General features: G+C 40.2%; 1 protein-coding gene and 1 long non-coding RNA gene across 3 annotated transcripts; both read right to left on the bottom strand.

The window, feature by feature from the left end:
- Positions 1 to 1,385: 1,385 nt before the first annotated feature.
- LOC145443879 (uncharacterized) lies at positions 1,386 to 6,992 on the bottom strand. Of its 2 annotated transcripts, none has more exons than XM_080321843.1 (6): positions 6,659 to 6,992; positions 5,290 to 5,402; positions 5,066 to 5,211; positions 4,261 to 4,394; positions 3,576 to 3,728; positions 1,386 to 3,516 (listed from the first exon to the last, which is right to left on the bottom strand). In XM_080321843.1, the coding sequence occupies exons 1-6, from the start codon at positions 6,726 to 6,728 to the stop codon at positions 3,344 to 3,346; spliced, it is 789 nt and encodes a 262-aa protein (XP_080177969.1). In that variant the 5' UTR covers positions 6,729 to 6,992; the 3' UTR covers positions 1,386 to 3,343. The 2 variants fall into 2 exon arrangements, with proteins under 2 accessions (XP_080177969.1, XP_080177970.1); XM_080321844.1 differs by having other exon boundaries at positions 3,582 to 3,728; positions 6,659 to 6,986.
- Positions 6,993 to 10,695: 3,703 nt separating this feature from the next.
- LOC145443886 (uncharacterized) lies at positions 10,696 to 19,978 on the bottom strand. The gene is made up of 3 exons (XR_013916566.1): positions 16,982 to 19,978; positions 16,778 to 16,914; positions 10,696 to 11,996 (listed from the first exon to the last, which is right to left on the bottom strand). It is a non-coding gene; the product is annotated as an uncharacterized LOC145443886 (long non-coding RNA).
- Positions 19,979 to 21,006: the final 1,028 nt, after the last annotated feature.

Here is a 21,006-nt window from a genome sequence, read left to right on the forward strand (position 1 = left end):
AACGTGAGCCTCATGACGTCACGTGACGTCATATTGCTAATTCCAGCCCTATATTTGAATGAAGTGATAGCCTAGATTAATGTACACGATACATGGCGACGACTCGGGCCACATAATGGCACAATGCTGAAGTAGGGGAGATGTGGTACCGATGGATCAAAAATTGGAAAATGATCGCTGGCCCCAAAATGTTCAGTTAAAAACAGCAGATCTTTTGCTGGCTCAGCACTTGGATACAAGCTCTACCTATCGCGCACATATACATGAATATCCGCCTTTTCAAAAAATATTTGCGGACGTTCAAAATTTGTTGCTCGAACGTATCATCGGTCCCCAGCTCCCCACCCGGTGGGTCCAATGGCACACGACCCGGGGACCTATGACACACATACCCTAAAAAACTCAGATGTGACAACTTTTCTTGCTCAGCATTATAATCTAAGCTACAGCAAGCCAAAGAAGAATGTTTGGTCGCAACCGTCAAAAAATAGAATAAATATTAACTCAAAAGTTGTCGTAAAATCACGTTTCGATTTAGGCTCGAACTTATAAATTTGACGGTACATACATATTTCCCGAAAATCGACCGTGTGACTTCCAAATACCTCGTTATAGCGATAAAACATCATATGCAATTTTTACATAAAGATTTTCTGTACGTAGGCATGTTTTATTTGTTTCATGATTATTATGCTTGATTATTTTGCTTGATATGGCTATTGTATCATCGGTCCCCACCCTACGAATTTTATACATGAATCGAAAATAATTCCACTGAAGGAAGGTACTGAAAAAAATAATAGGTGCCATTATATAGCCTGATACAACCCCTACACTTCACAATAAAAATGATTGCTGGTTTGTTCGTGTTGAAGGTTACAAAGAAAAATGTATATGTCGATATAAATTTAGTTTACACCCCCCAAAACAAAAAACATCTGTGAGAGACCCCATAGCTCGCGCACGGCGAATTTTTTTGTATGTGAGGAAAGATTTTGCCAGCATGCAATTGTAGACAAGCTCACGGAGTGTAATCATGGAATTATCATAGAGAATTTTCAAAGTATTTTCGGTCCCAGTGATCCATCGGTACCACATCTCCCCTACCTATTGACGTTTTAATCGTCGCTAAATGTATCAACTGAGGCAATCAAATGATGTAATAATCCCATAAATCAATATCTTCAGTCGCTTTGCCGACAATTTCGACGAGGACATGCTAGGGAATATAAGCTTACGGCTTAACGGTCCAGGCCAGACCGGAAAATGTATTCGGCGCCCGAGTATTGCTACACGGATATTGAGCAGAGTGTAAAGCGGGTTTCTATACTTGCTACCGCTATTACCCCACTAACAAGTTATACAACAATAGCCAACACCCCACCGCACGGATTTCGTTTTTATGATACAGCAAACATATGAAGACAAGATTGACCAAGTAAGCTTGCTAGGTTTTAGCATCAGAAATCGATATGAGTTGAATAAGCATCATTCGCTATCTACACGTAGTGTATTTCGCTCTTGATGTTGTGTGATTGCCGGTCAAGCTCACAGCAGAGAGTCACTAAATATTCATAAACGGAAAGCTGGATATTTCGAGCAAACTTTCGTTAGAAAGCAAGTAAAATCTTTGAAATTGTCAAGGTGTTGATTGTGTATGCTGTCAGTGCCATGCATAGAGTGGTCCGCAGTTGAAATGCAATAAATTTGAACCAAATAAGTTATATTGAAGTGAAAATTGTAAAATATATGAAAAAGGTTCACAGTGCAGAACCTACCAAGGTTCTGTTGTGAACGCGAACCTCAAAATTTCCGAGGTTCACACACAGAACGCGAACGTGAACCTCACGTTCACACCATCCCTATTATGTACGTATGTCGTATACGGAGAAGGATGTCTCTGCAGATCTAGCGATTACTGCAAGATGAAATTAACGATGGGTAATATAATCGGAGGAATTCCGTCTCAATATCGGATTGGGAGCAGTTTTTGATAATAGGGTCATTTGTTAAACATCACATGGTATTTGAATAAGCAAACGCAGTTGAGACAGTCAGATCGTTTGAAGCGAGAAAGAAGGAATACATTATTTTAGTCCCCACATGGAGAGCAAGGGAGATGGAGAGATTGACACTGTGGATAAAACTAGCGCAATGGCGCGAGGCTGCGGTTCGGGCACGCTTCAAAGTGTTTCAGGTTTTTCTTTACAAAACACCATCACAGAAATACGTGGTGAAGCACAAATACAAGGAAGAGAATGGAAAGCGTCGAATGAAAGACAGCTGAGCTTCCAAGATTGAACACTGTTACACCTGGCATTAATACTATACCAGTAGGCCAAGGTTGATAGATTGGTAGATTGATTGGTAGTTGATAGATTGGTAGTAGGTTAGGTAGATAGATTGTAGCTTGTCTTTTTCAACGTCCTCATATTTGTTCATAATATCACATTGTGTCTGGGGTTTCATTTAAAACTAAAATCAATTTAAAACAAACATGTTCAAAACATGACCCTTTATGAAAACATGTTTTTATTGTCCCTTTAACTGTGACGTCATCGTCGATTCACATTGACAATTGGAATTTTCGGGTAAATATGGCTCTCTCGACCATAAAGGCTTTCGACTCCTATCTTAAACGGATCAAAAATATTTTTAACCAGGACTATACATCGTTATTGTTAACATTTTTATGGTCAGCGGTCATCATCATCAAATTCCGTACCACCGATCTTATCTATTGTGCTATAACTGTTGAACCGACGACGATTTCGAGAGTTCCGAACATTTCCTATGGTAGGCCTACGTCGTCTATTATCGGGTGCAAATTGTGCGTAGCCTCATACTACATGTTTTTTCGAAAGTATTTACACAATAACGACGAAATAATACATACATACAATATATTCTAAAATGTTTTTTAAATAGCATTTTCGTAAATGCGGCTTAAAACATGTATACGAATTGTTTTAAAACACCATTTGTTTTACACACAACCGTAATTGTGTCACATTGTGTCTTGTGTACGTTAAGCGGATGAACCGGTGATTATGATCCCAGATGGATAAACATAGCACCGGACTAGGATTCGCATTGCTATACATAATATCGCAAGGATCCTGAATCCAAAGGTTCCTCGAAGTCTCTACCTTATATAATATAGCAGATCGTGTATCCACAAAAATATAATTTTATCATGAAAACAGCAACTGCGGTTCCGCGCGGTATTATGGCGTACAAACACTCTTCTAGGAGCGTTCTAATAAGATGTAGCCAACACTTTCGCTTTGGTTTGTACACTATTGAGTCCCAATACGAGTGGCAGACTGAATGCAGTATCTGATCATTCGCCACCGTCTCCACCTCCACCCGTGCAAGATCCTAGCGAAATATTGTCGCCGCCGGCACACGGAGTTGCGTCCCAGTTGCTAGTCTGTACGTGCAGAGGTTCGGGATGAATTGCTTGCAACGAAGATTGCATCTCCCCCACATAGTCTCGTGATGTGGCAACAAAACCTGAGACACATTTTATGCATATGCAGTCGAATCTCTCTCAACCACACAATGGTCACCACCTCCACCTGTGCAAGATCCTAGCGAAATATTGTCGCCGCCGGCACACGGAGTTGCGTCCCCGTTGCTGGTCTGTTCCTGCAGCGGTTCGAGATGAATTGCTTGCAACGAAGATTGCATCTCCCCCACATAGTCCCGTGATGTGTCAACAAAACCTGAAACGCATTTTATTCTTATGAAGTCGAATCTCTCTCAATTACACAATAGTCGTTTCTGAAATGAAGCGAATCGATCTGTGACGGGAAGACAAAAATAATAATACTTTGTCAGGTCGGCAATCGAAGAGGTGTTCTGAAGGATCGTGCTAGCCAATGTTTCAGGGTTTCTTGTTCAGTATCTCGAGCTTTGAACATCTCTAATCTGGGAATTCCCTGCCACATTGATGCTTTAACAACTGAACATGATTACTGAATAGACTTTTTGGATTCCGATTTTTAATTACGTGATTCCGCTCATCAGCCGTGATGTCAACTAGTCGTGGAGATGGACAATCAAGTACAAGTCCGAGCCGACTATTGCATGAAATGTATGTGTATACTTTTACCTACGATATAGTTGGGAGCACGAAAGTCTCCATAAGGAGAAGTATACTACGATTTTCAATGTGTCTACGGTTTTGAATGAGTTTTACGTTCCGTAAAGATTTCAATCCAGACCCAGTTCGAGAGCCAATCGGCGTGAACTCACTTGAGCGGCCTCTGGAACGAAATCCAAAGCTTCTCCTCCTCCGTCTGTTTTTGTCACTCGAACACCAAAACGTCACTATCGTTGCGATTAGAATGGCTGATGCAATCAGCGTTCCAATAACAATAACATTGAATCTGAATAAGATACCTGTATGCAATCGAAGCCAAGTGAACTAAAATATTATTGCAATATAGTCAAGTGCTGAAGTGGCCAAAGTAGTCAGCGATTCTACTAAAGTAGAAGTACCCGTAAATTTCGACTGGATTACAAGTAGAAGTAGCGATTTTGAAGACATGTAAAAATGTGGAAAAGTAGAAAATGATAGGTGTCTGAAATGTACTCAAGTAAGTAGTTCCACAAAGTAGATTTAGTTGCGGGGTCACATACTTTTAGCAGATAATCGGAGGTGCTGGTTACGCGAAATTGCAAGATGTATCTTCGCGACTAACTACTATAACACTACACGACGGGTGCTATATTTGAATATATGTATTTTGTTACCGCGATAACTGGACTATTTAGTGCGGTTTTTATGACAATTTAGTCATACAAGTGATTCACATCTGTCCCAAAACCATAATTTTACCTTTCCAATTCCAAAGTGTAAAAGCTGAGTAGTTTTACCTGCAAAACTGTTCAAGTACAGGCTACCATACCACTGCTTGATTATTAAAAGAAATTACGTTCCTTCTAAAATTTCGTTGCGGCTGCTCCTATGATAGTGAGCTATTTAGCCCGACAAATTTGAATAAGAAGTATCAATGTTGATGCCGAACTCAAATCGTTCTCTCTGAGACCGACATACTTGAAATGTTTATCTCCTTTTTCCGGTTCCGGCTCGTTTTCGTACGATTCCTTGCTGCAGCATTCGGTTGATTTGCAGCAACGATCGTTCATTACAAGCTTCGTAAAGTAGTCAGTCACATTTGCACAGTCGCCATCGCTGAAACACTGGAAGCACTCATTTGTTAGTAAAAGGAAGCGGCAACCTACCTATTCATTAAGGTAATTATGTACGAGAATTCTTACCCTAGTTTTGAAGGCCAGGTGATAATGACTGGAGCAGCATATCTTGTTTCTGCAGCAGACGAAGTCTTTCGAACCACAATCCTCGTTTCTGGTGCATTCTACGCGATCGTCGACTTGTAAATAAAACAACGGTAACTTTCCAGAACTTGACCGTCGTGTTTGAAGTTGTGTTATTTATGTAGGATACATAAATCACACTGAAGCTGGGTCTAATTACGGAAGTCTGAGGTATCGTCGTCACGCCCAACTCGATGGTCCTTCACGATGATAGATACGACGCGTATTGTTGTAACCGCGCTTACATCGTGATGGTAATTGTATTCACCGACCACAATGCGGGTAAATAATAGAGATATCGGAGCAATCCGAATAGGATGAGTAGAGTACGCAATATGAGCTAATTGGAATACAAATATATTCGAAAAAATCTCAATTATTATCCATGGAGTATCGTATCGGTCCTTGCTGAACAAGTGAACATGCAAGAATGCGGTAAAATTCACTTTGTCGGCTTGTTATCTAGACTAGAGCACGATATATGGATACAAGCACGAGATAAGCCAAGTCTTCCATACTTTGAGCTATTCTATACCTTGCGATCTTAACATACTGTCACAGTGTGGGTTTGGAAATGATAAATTTCAAAAGAACGAATGAGGAACATATGGACAGAACAATACAAATTGAACTCTGCTATGCCAGTGACGAATTTGTTACGTCATTTACATGAAAAGCTGTTAGATTGGATGATATCGTATTTACTTGAGATTTTACCGATAATGATAGCTATCGGGAAGTTACGTCAGAGAGTTATCGTCTCAAGAAGAGCCAACTCGCTAGTCGCTACCTGATTATCGTCAAGGCAAACGTCCACGAAGGCGCCACCAACCATGCATAAAACCTCTGTAACCAAAACTGTGAACAACGCAGTGTTAATCGATAGACAATCGATTAAATCGTAAATCAGTTACGGTTACCAGTACGGGTGAAGACTGGTCTGTAAGGTCTGTACGACACGAGACGCTGCTACATGTACGCGAATCAGATTAGCAGAGATACGACCAAACGTATACTTTATAGCTGCACTTGATAAGTGCGACTGCCAAACCCAGACCGTGGCCTACGATAACTTATCGTATCGTAGGCCCCGCGCAGACATATATACATTATATGCAATTTTGATTAGCTTAATAAGGACAGAATGGTTTTATTCTCTTATAGATCATTCAATGCTTCGCGATCACATCTGAACTGCCATACTCACTCACGAAGCTCGTCTTGCCACAGCGTTTAGAGAAGATACGCGGAGCTTATGAAGCCAGAGGTAATAAAAGCCTATCCACTCCAAGAATTACTCTACTTCACTCACCTGAAATCGCTTCAGCGCACCCGGCAAAAACCAACGGTAAAATACCTAATTTTAGTACTTGGAAAAACATCGTACACCGATCTATGATAACTGAACACCTTTATCAATCACGCAATCTTCACAATTCTAAGAACTGAGACGGCCCTTTCAACTAAGGCTGGGAAACATTGTGCGATATCTGATTTCAAACGTAACGTGAATCAATGGTATTTCGAGAGCGTATCTATAAAAAGTCTGATACTCAGAACGCCGATATTAATTGTGGCAATGTCTCGCATGTAGAATGAGCTCAATCACACTCCCGTGTTTTCAACTGTATCTCCAACTCCTTGGTGTTATGTATCTTAAATCACATTGCAATCTGTCGTATGGGAAAGGGATGCTTCCCTATTCTCGATTGAGCAAATAAGAAATCAGGTAATCCATGTTGATCTCTTATTTAAGCTTTCAGAAACTATCGTCTTCGAGCTTACATTATCAGAACGCGACGAAGAGGCAATCGTATGCTGCCAACTAGGGCATTGCGAAATATTACTGAAAATAAAGACTACTCGATCAATCCTTGTGTATCGGCGGTGCTGCAAAGCGACCATTGTCATATAGCGGATGCACAAAGGCGCGATTTATTTATGTCTGCGACTTCGTGACGCGGTCTTTACGATCATGCTGCATTCGGTTGCAATGCACAATTGCACATACATACAGGCGTTTTCACGGCCGATTTGGGTGACGAATTCTTCTGCGATATATGGATGAATTCGTTTCTTGGAAGTCTTGTCTGTGTAACGAGGTTTCTGGATGAGTTGTGCCTTTTGCTAGTTCGTTATTGAACAGAGCCAGTGTAACTGCGAACTATTTGTAAGGTGTAGTAGTGTAATCCCATTTATTTTTGAAATTTGGGCAATTTTGTTAGTAAAATTGAGTCGCTGGTTTATCTTAATAACCTTTGAAGCAATCGATAAGGATGTCAAGCTGAATAGCAAACAGGTATCGGATTTAGTTGTAGATCCGACTGATGTTTCATTTTTACCGCGACGCAATCTTGGGAAATTGCTCGATGATAAATGGCTCAGAATGAGATAGTGCATCAGGAATCGATAGAAATCCAACGATAAATGTATTTTGTGGCATTGAAGATTGCATTCACCAACGCAGATTAAGATCGATCAGGCAGGGATGATAGGAAAAGGTAACTTTCTTAATATTTGTTTATCTTAAATTACTTTATATGTTGTTTTATTGCACATCTCAGAAGTGCATGGCGCATATCCCTTTTGTTCAGGTTGTTTTCCAATGTAAGCTTCTTGGATTCATTCTCATTCCCGCGATAACTGAACGTCTGGGCTTTTCAAGACCCCGTAGGTGGAGCGGCATTTGCGATAAGAATCCAAAATAAACCGCCTACTTGTAGAAACATGGTGGATTCGAGACCGTGAACCACTCGTCATTTGCATCGTATAGGGTCGCAACGGTGTCGATCGACATACAGTACAACTCTTTGACTCCTAATCGTAGTCAACCTACACCAGAGTCACGTTGTCCGCGAGGTAATATTTTTCGTCCCACGATATGATTTCAGGTTTCAGAGGAACGCTTACTAAAGCATTTTGAAATGCTGAAAATATTGCTTACAATTTCAAAATATTGCTGTTGTTCAAAACCGCTCTCACTATAGCTGAAACGGCTTCGGCGATGGCAACACAACATTCCATCGAGGGAGAATCAGCTGATATGAATGGGCATTGGGCATGTTGCCTTAACGTGCAATGGCCCAGACACTTCCATGACCGAGAGGCTTAGAAAACGGCTTGCGGCTTCCCCATAAGTTCAAGCATTGAGAAGTGATGGTCTTTCAGGTAGTACTGTGTCTCGCTAGCTCCAATATCGACTCTTACATCGCTGAAAGGCGTTGTCAGGTATCGTGAGGAGCTCATTTAGTTCAAAATAAAGGTGATATTGATGATCATGATACTTTTGTTGTATTTTTTAATTCTTTATTAAAATATTATTTCTTTAACTATGTCCAGGCCGTGTTATTTTTGGCATTTCGGGAGCCAGATGCCAAAACTGCCAAAAATAAAAACTTGAAAATGCCAAAAATAACTAAATTTTGGCATATGCCAAAAATAACACAACCTGCCAATAGTGTATTTCTTTCATGGTGTTGTGTTAACAGGACCGCATTACAAGTGTGAAGGGCAGGTTTTTTACTCTATGGGTCCAGCCCACCCATTAGGGGAGAAAGCATGGTGTCCTAAATGGTGTGGGCACAGCGAGATTGAACGGCTGACTGCATTTGGTTTACGTCACACTTTCCATTTGGCCAAAGGCAATTTTACGGCCATTTTTAACCGGCTTGCCGAGCGCTAAATTTGATAAAACGGGTATCAATGGAAAGTTGCCGCTGTACTGATTACTAAAATATAAATTGTATTCTGTTCATGGATCTGGAACCCCCAAATTCAACTAAGATTTTTGCATTGTGATCGAGTTGAGCATTGTGACACAACAAACAGTCCGGCTATTTCTGAGCTGCAATCTCGTTTTGCCCGACAGTCTTGTTGCGTTAATGTTCTTAAACAAGCTAACCTTCCCAGGACTCTTCCATGTGAGTTGGTAATATTAAAGCCATCTGACGTGACAAAAGTCCTGCTAAAATATATCGGTAGACTGATGGAGATGGGATGGTCGCGCTACAAAATAGAATGTGTTGAGAGACAACACAGGGAACTCCTGGAAAAGTATCGGGAAGAAAATTCTTTTCGCGATGAGATCGATGGCACTAGCGCAGTGATCTCTTTTCATGATGCTTGGAAACCGGTTCTGCCCTCCGAAATTTTGAAGCTCTGAAAACCTTTTGTGGAGGACTGGCAACATTCTTTCCCTCAACGGCTACTGTTGAAGCCAATACTTCCCAGATTCGTTGGGCGAAAAATTAATTCGCTGACCTGAGTTTGGAAGCACTGTTACAGTGCAAACAATTTAAGTCTATTCAAAAGCTGTAACAATCAGGAGTTGAGCGTGTTTGTTAGGCTTCTGATTGTTTTTGCTTATTGGCACCGATTCCGAATGGATACTGCACATTTTGTGGTTTTGTTTGATATTTTTAACCTATGTGGTCGCTAGGTTTTTTCTTCTTATTATTGTTTGTTGGTACTTATTAAAAGTGGAAGCTGCACATTTTTTGGTCTCTATTGATAAACTGACCCAAATAAAGCGTTTTATGACTAATTCGAGTCTGAAAATATCTATTTAGAGGTCGATGCCAAAACTGCCAAAAATAAAAATTGAAAAATGCCAAAAATAAGCTATTTTTGGCAGTTTTGGCATATGCCAAAAATAACACGGCCTGACTATGTCCGTCGACCATGTTAGAGAGCACAGCGTTGTACTGAAGTAAAGTTTTAAAACTGTGGTTGCTGAACATTGTGGCCTATTTTGTCTCGATATTGCATTCTTGCGGCCCGCGCCGTCTATAAAACTGAAAAGTGACCTGCAAGCCGGGGCCGGCGAATTGATGCATTTCGCATGCGGTCATTGGGCTAAAAAATTTACCATACCTCAGTCATAGAATATATATATACTATATATGATTCTATGAATACAGCACATCCAAACAGTGTTGTGAGCCTTACAATGGTGGATCGGGGCCTACGATACTTAATTACTTATATTAAGTATCGTAGGCCACGAGTGGATGCAGTTTTGAGTTTGGTTGATACTCAACACTGGCTTGGATTTCGCTGCAAAATCAAAGCATGAACTACAGGCGCGTTAGTTCTGTGGATGGAGAACAGTTTTTACAGCTTTTACACCGCTCTGGTAAGCGAATGATTCATCCGAGCTCACGTGCACTTTCATTGGCTTATAGCGACAAGATCCGTATCAGCAACACCCTTATCATCCTAATCTTATCTTCGATTCACTTATACTCCTGAGATGAATACGTGGCATCCGTCAACCCCGGTGATTGTGATACCGTGAGAAAAAATAAATTGCTGAAGACATGTGACAACGACAGGATACACAAGTATATGTAGGAGTCATGTCAATTTTTTTCTGTACCGTGTACATAATATGACACCATCATAATATAACTGTGTCACTAATCACATTCCCGAGATATAATCGAAAGATCAGAGGCCATATGCAGCCATCGCACCTTGACTGTATCCGTAATTAGCGGTAGCACCAGATTAACTTGATCACAAAAAAAGGTGGAAGTATACAGGGCCTAGACTCAAGATATTCAGCCCACAATTACAGCAGATATACAACACACATTATTGCATAGTCGCTCTCGCAAAATATTACTGACATCGCACTCATTGAACTAGTACAGCTTCGTGGATTGATCACTAATAGGCGGGTATGCGGAAAGACAAAATGGGCAAGTCCTTCGAGTCTAATTAAAGATGCGCGAGGATACTCAATGATCGATGACCGCAGAATAATAACAATTCCAATCGCAGTTCGCGTGCAACAATCATGAAATTACACGTGCGCCCCTAAAATTCAGCGTATCAACGCTATAAAATTGTACACAAGAAAACTTTGGTCGGCAGCTGGAAATTACAGGTATACCATGTAAAATGTATAGATAATTGCGAATGTAGCTAATTCATGGTACTTAGCTATTTGATGCGAGGTATTTCACCATTGAGGTATATTTTTCAAACAAAACCGCTTACTTGATTTGTTATTGGTAATAAATGCTATTCCACAATTATTAGAAACTACGAAGGATGTACTGTACAGTATAGTACCTACTAGTACACCATATACGAAATATCAATCTTCCGGTCACCTTCTCATTTCTAATGAAGCCTACACAAGCCTCTCCATATAGATAACTTCAAATAAGCATACAAGATAGGCACCACACGGTTGTTATATGGGCATTGCAAATCCACAATCCGGCGTCATCTCAAATCAATGAATACCGAAACACCTTTCACAGTAACGGATTGTGTCACAGGCATAGCCATGGATAAACTCAACGCAATGGAAATGCCGATCAGTGATCACACACCAAGTTCACATCACACTGTTGAGCGGCACGTTACACCATCTGACATAAAAATGCGCCCTGCGTTACCCGCTGTCTACATCCTCGCGAAGTCACGCGAATTCACCTAAGCCCCAGTAGTTTGCTGTGTCGTTTATAAAACCCAGATTCATCCGGGGTTCCCGTTTGCCAAGACGACGCCATTTTCTCCCGGCAAGGCTTGCGGATGTTCCAGAACTTTCACGAGCGCGGCGGTGAACAGCATTGGAGTATTGGAATCGGCTGATGACGGATTCGGCGTGCGAGTCGCGGCCGGGGTGGGATTCTCCCCTGTTGAACGTAATCGACGGTAAGAATGAAGCGAAATAATGGCAGGGAGCGTCTCATATATGTTCCGTGTTCTAACTTGCATGGTTACAAGAAGGGTAGTATTCAGTAGGTTACCAACAAGCAGTATATGTAGCTATTCATTCAATATGTACCCCTCCTATTTATATCGTCTATAAGTCCAGGTGGGTGTCTGAAGTAAAAGAGTACTCCAAGTCGTTTCGTACCGTCACATCCGAGTACCACTCATGACGTCAAAATAGTATGAATAATGCTGAAAGTTCAGATAGGTACTTTTTGCGACAGCAATAATTCCAGTTCAACATCAGACTAAAGATATTTAGCATTTTTTCGACCATATAACTCAGGGGTGTCAAACAGTTTGATCGCTCGCGGGCCGCACCAGTCAAATGATCCGAAAATGTTACCTTCAAATCCTCATCTTTATATTTCACTGGAATGCTTTATTATCAGAGCTATGCATGATAGTAATATAGTATAATAGTACTATAGAGATAATGAATAAGGTTTATGCTAGCAATGACGTTATTCACAAACAGGGATGACCGTCCAATTGAATACAGCTATAAATCACTATTACAGTTCAGCTCTAACCACCATACAAGTTGGCATGTTTCTATGTTCCTCCCATTGTTTTAGTCGCGTTACGGCGTTGGCCCTGCATTTTCGTTGTGAGGACTCCAAGAGATTTTACTGTAAACGCGGACGCTGCAATTTATTTCATCGCTTCAATATCACGATTCGGGTTTCTAGAGAACGGGGCATGGGCCTTACGGTATACAGCGCTGCGAAAAAATATATTTGAATTGTATTCTTCGTGTAACTATTGTACCTTACATACAACGGTTTCGTATTGGCGTTTTCGCCTGTGTGATCAATGTCATCAACTTGTTCCTAACGGTGCCCAGAGTGAAACCGCAACACCTCTGTCGGATGGTTAGGGCGCTATTATGTGGCCTACAAACAATGGATATGTTCGACATTTGCTGTCGTGGGGATTATTTACTGGAAGTATTTGGTATTTAAAATCTCGACTTTTGTTAGAAATGTGATGGATGATACAAGCTTTTTTGCATTTGTTCAAAATTGCTTCGCGGGCTGGATGAAATCATCTGGCGGGCTGGATGCGGCCCGCGGGCCGTATGTTTGACACTCCTGATATAACTACTTCATTGCACTTTGTGACTTTGTGAATTTACAGATATGTCTTTTCCACTATCATACGGAGCTTTGTACTATACATGTACCGTAAGCTGCTGTACGGCCGGTCACGGTTTACCGTCTTACACAATGGAAATATAGTATCGTTGATAAAACTCTCAGTGATAAGGAGCGGGGAGCAAGGAGCGAATCATTAGAATTGATACTGGATTCGGATTGGAGTACTCGGCAGATTGTGCCCAGCCGTATTCATGGGTGAAGTTGACATGGATGACGTTAGAAATCTCGGAAATGGAAAATCGAGAGAAACGAGAATTTTTGGTTGGGATCTGGTAAATTTGATTAAAAAGGTTATCGTATAGCTCAGTGGTTCTCGACTTTTTTGTCTTCGTGGGCCCCTTTTGGACCGTCACGGACCCCCTCAAGTTTTCGTTCGAAATTTGTTCAATTATCGTGCAACCATCATCAGTCTTGTGCAAACATTAATCGTAGGCTAGTGATAAACAGCCACGAAATGACTTTTCTTGAAAATAACATCACAATATATGTAGAAATTGGGCAGACTTTTCATTATCTCGACCCGAATTTTGCAGCTGTATTTGTTGTCTTGAAAATGCGCGTCTTCGATTTGATATGAACGAGTGCCGAAAATCCATTTCCACAAAGATACTTGGTGGCGAATGTAATATTAACGCGTAACTTTTCCGACGACAGTTTTTGGTGAGAGTTTTAATGAACATATCACGTTCAGCCTAGTCATTTCTATCCAGAGGTGGTCAGTAACGAAGGACTTCTACTTGTTAAAGTACTTGAGTAGTTTGCCTCTACTTCTGGCACTTACTCAAGTAGATATTTTCCCCGCTACTTCTACTTCGTAATATTTTGTGAACTACTTACTTACTTTTCGATATTTTCAGTTTGTCAAGTAGAAGTAGTTTAATCCTCCTAGCAGGAAGATGGCCTGAGGAATTTCGTGGCTGTTTTCACGTAATATCAGCATTTAACTTTCATAAAAGTTGAAAGTAAAACCCAGAATTTTCGTCGCACTTCGCGCTCAGTGGATATGAAGTGAATAGTATGATTTCAGGAAAGTATCGGTGAATACAATTTAAGTGAGGGGTTGCGTGGTTCCGTTCACACCGCATTGTCTCCCATATGAAATATTTCATCACAGTATATACAGCCCATCATAACGTTTGAAACTGATGTTTCGGATTCTAGCATTTACTTATCATATCGTAATATAGCAGTCCATGGCGTGTCCAAATCTGGAAAAGTGGACTCTAACTTTTTAGCTTTAGAGCTGTTTTAGCATACCACCTTTGAAACTTGTCTGGACTAAAGACATTAAATACATTTTTCGCTTTAGGAAGTAGCATTTATATTTCTCTTTCATTTCCCAGTTTCATACTTTGAGTTCTAATTAGTTTCAGTTCTTTTGTCTGGAGAACATTTGAAGTGTAGAAGCAAGTGTTGCAATGCCTATAATTTCCGGAAATAAAGCTACAAAATATGACATTTTTGCGATCCACCATATTTTGTATCAACGTTTACTAATCGCGCAAAGTGTTTTTCCGATACATCTTCTCCGTATTGCTCTTCAACTACACTATAGGGGCCCTACAATATGGGGGTGGGCGCCATAGCATGATATTTTCTAAAAAGGGCTGTTCGAGTGAACAAAGGATTAGTATCGCATTACCATATCAATAATAGCATTTTCATCCCATGATGTTGACGAATGCGCATGCGCATGCTGTCGAAAATTGGATACCTGCTGGTATGCATCAATATGAATCAAGCTCTGCATCTTTCGCATAGCTCAATTTGCAGCTTTTGACAATCCACGCGAACGAATTATGATCGTTTCCACAACTACTTACTTACTTGAGTAGATTTAAAGTCGGTCAATTCTACTTCTACTTCAAGTCGTTTTAGGTTGCTTATGGGAGAAGTACTTCTACTCGTACTTGAGTAGATTTTTTCTTCGCTACTTCTACTTCTACTTGAGTAGCCTTTTTGACTACTTTTCCCACCTCTGTTTCTATCTAGCATCTCATTTCGAAGTTATTTAGTTGTTATATCACAGGATGAAATGGATTTCGTAGCGAGGTTTCAATTCCTTCATTGGGACAGATTGGGAAAACATTCAAGAATTTCTACTTCAAGCGACTGTTTATCAATTTGCCGAGACTGACAACTCCAGATCCCAACTGTTCTGCAAACATTTCGAAGTCATTTCATTTCGTTTTTCCACAAACCGCAACAAAACATTTCTAAACAGAAATATGTTTGCATCGGCAGGCTATTGGCAATTTGACAAATAAAACGAGTTTGCACAGTCGGATATTTCGTCTCAGACGACCATTTTAATGGCGTGATCCCTAAGGTCTTAGCAATTATGAAGCGAAACTGTCTCATGCTTCCCATAATTTAAAAAGTTACAAATTAAGTTATCACACTCATTTTACAAATTTAGAGGTTTCGCGGACCCCGGTTGAGAACCACTTATGGATGCTCTGAAGTATGTCCAGTGTTCAAAAACAATTTCTTTATACAAATTTCACTGGCTACGTGATGAAATTCTTATGTTGGCTAAAACAACGCTGCACAACAAATTTGGCTCAATTCCAACACCTAGAAGCGAAGTTATTGCAGTAGCAAAATTTCTAATTCCATGATTTTATAATAAATAATTTACTATAAATACTATTTTATTCAAATCCAAATTTTTCTACTGCAACAACTTCTCTTCTACTATAGGTGGCATTGAGCCAAATGTATTTGCTTCTGCACATATGTATACTGCTTTACCATATCTTCTCCAAATTTGTAGCTGAGAGTTGGATCTGCTGAACGATGTTGAGGAACTCGGTTATATGCTTTAAGACTCGATAATATGATGTGGGCAACCAAGATATTGTGGTTCAGCAAAACCCTTGCCCATGATTGCATTTTGCAGTTTCGCAACAACGCCATTCCGCCGTCCAGTATCAGCAAATGCTGTGTCACATACGATATGACATTTTCAAATTTTCCTATGCATCATATATTCCTCTAATCGGTATTCTATACCGCTGAATTTATCTTGAGTTTCTCTAGTTTTGCCTTTTCGAACACCCAGTTTGATTTGTGTCAGGCAAATTGAAATTATACGATATATACATTCTACATCAAAAATCGAAATTAATAATTAATTATGTATTAATTATTTATTTTTGACTGTAAACAAGAACACGATAGGATTAATTCAAACTGGGCAATCATAATCTACCAAAATATCATTTCAAATATTCGCAATTGGAATTGTGTCAGTTAAATTCAAATCAGGCGGTATATATATTACATAGTCTGTATCTAAGAAAGAAACACTATCTTTCATACAGGAAACAAAAGTTCATCATTTGTGACTACAGGACACCAAAATTTTGATTTTTTTAAAGTCATAACCCTAATGTATATACTGTATGTGTTTATTTTGCAAGTGCGTCTGTTCTCTACCAGAAACTCTTGAATCCTCTCGATGGGCGATTCCCCACATACGAGGGAACTACAGGTACAGTGCAGACACTACACAGCAACACTCTGTAATTTTTTCTTACCTGGACGAATGTCCGAGTCCTTGCCCAAGTCAACGCAGTGCGCATGACATAAGTGTCCTATCACGGCGGATGTGCAGTACACCACGATTGAAAAACCCAGCGACATGGCTACTATTATTCCCAGGAATTCGGCCGGGCTGAACGAAAGTAAACATGTTGGAATCGAAGAGAAATATCCCGATAGATGAGAAATATAAAACTCACCTTAATTCTGACCATCATCGGAAAACATGCAAAAAAAAGTTCATCATTAATACATGCGCGAGTTAAGAAATATAAATGCCACATATGCAGATAAATGGCCGGTTTTTATGGGCGTTTTTGTAGCCATGGATTAGACTCGGGTTGCCGCTTTAATTTTAGATTTTTCGTATTGGGGATATCATCCTGATGGCATCACGATGGCACTTCATGCTTCATTGATGAGACTGAGACTGTCGGGGAAATAGCCGATGATGTTAACAGTGGTGTTTCCAAAGGCAGAGTTGTGGTCCTCATGGGGTCTGCATCTGACAAAGCCCACTGTGAGAAAATAAAGAACTCTTGCACAAAGTTGCACAAATCGAAACATTTCTTCGGAGAACGGAGGGATAGTTTGAGAGACGCTGTCGCGAAATATATTCCTAGTCTGAACACTGGTGCATCTTTTTGCCAACGTATCAATTAGTCGCGAGGTTCTCGCCCAGCTTTGGCAAGATTTCAGAATCTGCGCGTGAATCCTCCATTGTGTTTGTGACCACGAAGTTTACTGCGCATTACTGGCAAAGACAGGATGGAAATTCGCTTGGAATCAAAGGCGCGTCAGAGATACAGTGGGAGGTAACCCACAGAAGCACCGTAAATTGTTGACAAGCCAACGTGGCGAGCTAGCATACATCGTATCAACATGCCATCGCCATCAGTGGCGCGATAGCGCAGTGGTATAATCCGCGGCTGCAACACCAATGGGTGCGGGTTCGAGTCCGACCGAGGTCTACTTCCGAATTCCGATACCTAAGTGTTGGAGGTTTACCTAGGCTCCTCATCCGCGTCAGCGGTGTCTTACAAAAAGCCTAGAGGTGGGCCGTGCTAGAGGTCGGCAGATACTGAAAATAAGAAGAATATCCGCCTGGTGTATATGACCTTGACCATAGTAGTCGACAAACACCATGAATACCCGAAAAAACAAAAACATGCCAACGGATTGAAAGATTAGTTATATATCAATTATCTATAATCACAAAAATTTCTAATAGAACTCTTCAATTCCATCGGAATGAACTGCAGGGACAATAAGAACGGACGAACTTTCTCGTCGCCGCAAATTCCATCGCCGGTCAATTTATCAATTCTCTATTGTTAGCTCTACAGAGAGTTGCCTACATCTTGGTGTGGAAGCAAATTGTTTGACGAGAGAGACTATGAAATGTCAATTCGTGCCTGTAACAATTGCCCAGTACAGCCGAAAGTGTTGCCTGTACTAATATTAGCGGGCGCCAGTTAATGGTCGTACTTGCATTTATACGATACCTCGACACCGTATCAATTTTATTGCCATAAGGTGAATCGGCATTAAACAGCACGTCGACATAATCACGAGTAACATTATTTTATCACCAGAATGAACTGGACTCGGGTAAAATACAAGTTTCATTAACAAGAGCACAAAGCTTCAACCTTGTGGTAATAACAGGCAGGATGGCCATAGCGAATATTCTAGTACCCATAAGGAATCACATTGGTTAAAAAAAACGTTGCACACCAACTTTGGCTCAATTCCAACCAGTAGAAGCGATTTTCTTCTAGTAGAAAGTTTTGAATTTATCAATAAAAAAAATATTTTCAGATTTTCTTTCAACCCCATAAAATTGTTAGGCTGTCAGTAGAGATGATGCACACCAAATTTGGCTCAATTCCAACCACAAGAAGCGAAGTTATTGCAGTCGAAAAATTTGGATTTGAATAAAATAGTATTTACGGTGACTGATTCTTTAATTCTTTATTATAAAATCATGGAATTAGAATTTTTTCTACTGCAATAACTTCCCTTCTTGTGGTTGGAATTTAGCCAAATTTGGTATGCATCGTCCCTACTGACAGCCTAACAATTTCATGGAGTTGAAAGAAAATTTGAAAATATTTTTTTTAATTAAAAATTCAATACTTTCTAGTGCAAGAAAATCGCTTCTGCTGGTTGGATGTGAGCCAAGGTTCGTGTGCGGCGTTTTTTAAGCAACCTAACAATTTCATCAAGTAGCCGGTGAAATCTGAAGGAAAAGTTTTTTTTGAACAGCCCTAATGTACCTAGCGACAACTCGGTCCACATTATGCCACAATGCTGAGGTACATTGTAGGCTGTTCTTTATATGAATTTCATTGATTGGTTGAATAAGCATCATTCGGTGACTATACCTATATACATGCAGCGTATTTCGCTCTTGATGTTGCGTGATTGCGGGTGAAGCTCACAGAGGAGTCCCTAAACATTCCCAAACATAAAACTGGATATTTCAAGCAAACGTTTGTAATAAAGCAAGTAAAATTTTCGAGATTGTCAAGGTGCATGCTCGTTTAGTGTTGATATTTTATGCTGCCAGCGCCATGCAGAGTCGCCCGCAGTTGAAATGCAAAGAATTTTAACCAAAGATGTTATAATAACGTGGAAAATTGTAATATATGAAAAAGGTTCACAGTGCAGAACCTACCAAGGTTCGTCTGTGAATGTGAAACTCTAAATTTCTAAGGTTCACACACAGGACGCAAACGTGAACCTAACGTTCACACCATCCCTAATTGTTAGCTCTAAAGAGAGTTGCCTACATCTTGGTGTTGAACCAAATTGTTTGACAGGAGTGACCATGAAATGGTAATTTGCGCCTGTAACAATTGCCCAGTATAGCGCAAAGTGTTGTCAGAACTAATATTAGCAGGCGCCAGTTAATGTCAGTCGTACTTGCATTTATACGACACCGTATCAATTTTATTGCCACAAGGCGTATCGGCATTAAACAGCACATCGACATAATCACGGGTAACATTATTTTATTACCAGAACGAACTGGACTCAGGTAAAACACAAGTTTCACAAATAAGAGAATTCAGCTTCAACCTTGTGGTGATAACAGGCAGGATGGCCATAGCGAACATTCTAGTCCCCATAAGGAATCATATTTAACAATAACATAGTAGTCAATACATCCAATAGTTTACACATAATTGAGATAAAATTATACTCACGTTGTTGAGCGGAGCAGCGGTCTGATATAGTCAAAAGTATGATTGGTACTAAAAGTCTCATCTTTCTCAGCCGTGTCACACGACAGGGAAACTAAAATGATCTAAAGGTAGCGATGGACCTTTATGGATAAATATAGAAATGTAACTTGAAACGCACACAAACGTAATCAAGTAAAAGTCCAACACCCATTCAATAAATCACTTGAGCAAGTACTCAGGTGTCACCAACAACCAAAGTGTCATTTTGTTACGATTCTTTTACGGTCCGTTTCTTGTTCCTGGACAATGGATTATGAGAGTCATAAATATGACAAAATACATACAGTCGCAAAATTCTTGTGTAACTCTAGAAGCTAGAACGTTATAAGGCAGCGTTATGCAGGCTTAATCTCAGTATGGTTTGAGTCTGCAAGCTTAACGTAAACTGGATACGCAATTATCGATTGCATTACAATGCTGTGATCTGGCGATGCGTCAATGTCGTCAGTTCGCTGCTTGATATCTTGGAGTGTTGAACATAGGAGCTATATACGGCCCAATGATCAATCACAATGAATAATATATACAATGCATTGAGAGTGGCCACAACGGAAAGTCCAAACTAGCGATATTTCGATCAAAAAATCACACCTGCGTGTCAGTATGTTTGAATGACACTACCGTGTCCTCAAAGGCAATATGAAATACAATAAGTATTGTAGCGATAAAACGATTCCGTGTAACGATTACACAGCATATACACACCGAATGAACCACAGGTGTATTAGCAATGTGTATTGAGCATTGATCAGTTGGAGATGTTAGTATTCATATAATCAAAACTAAGTCAATAGGCAGTTCGCAATAAAGGCGTCAGCAAGTGACAGAAGTCCCGATTCAAATCGCTTGTTTGTGGTCGCAGAACAGCCACAATGTCAATTCAATCAAACAAAGATATAAATTTCGGTTACCAAGGTAATAAATTGCGAAATAAATTGCCCATTATTGTCGCAGGACCACTTTCTGAAAACATA

The sequence above is a fragment of the Botryllus schlosseri genome, chromosome 7 (genome assembly GCF_051294905.1).
Source record: "Botryllus schlosseri isolate E-star chromosome 7, Bs_hap1, whole genome shotgun sequence".
Taxonomy (NCBI): Eukaryota; Metazoa; Chordata; class Ascidiacea; order Stolidobranchia; family Styelidae; genus Botryllus; species Botryllus schlosseri.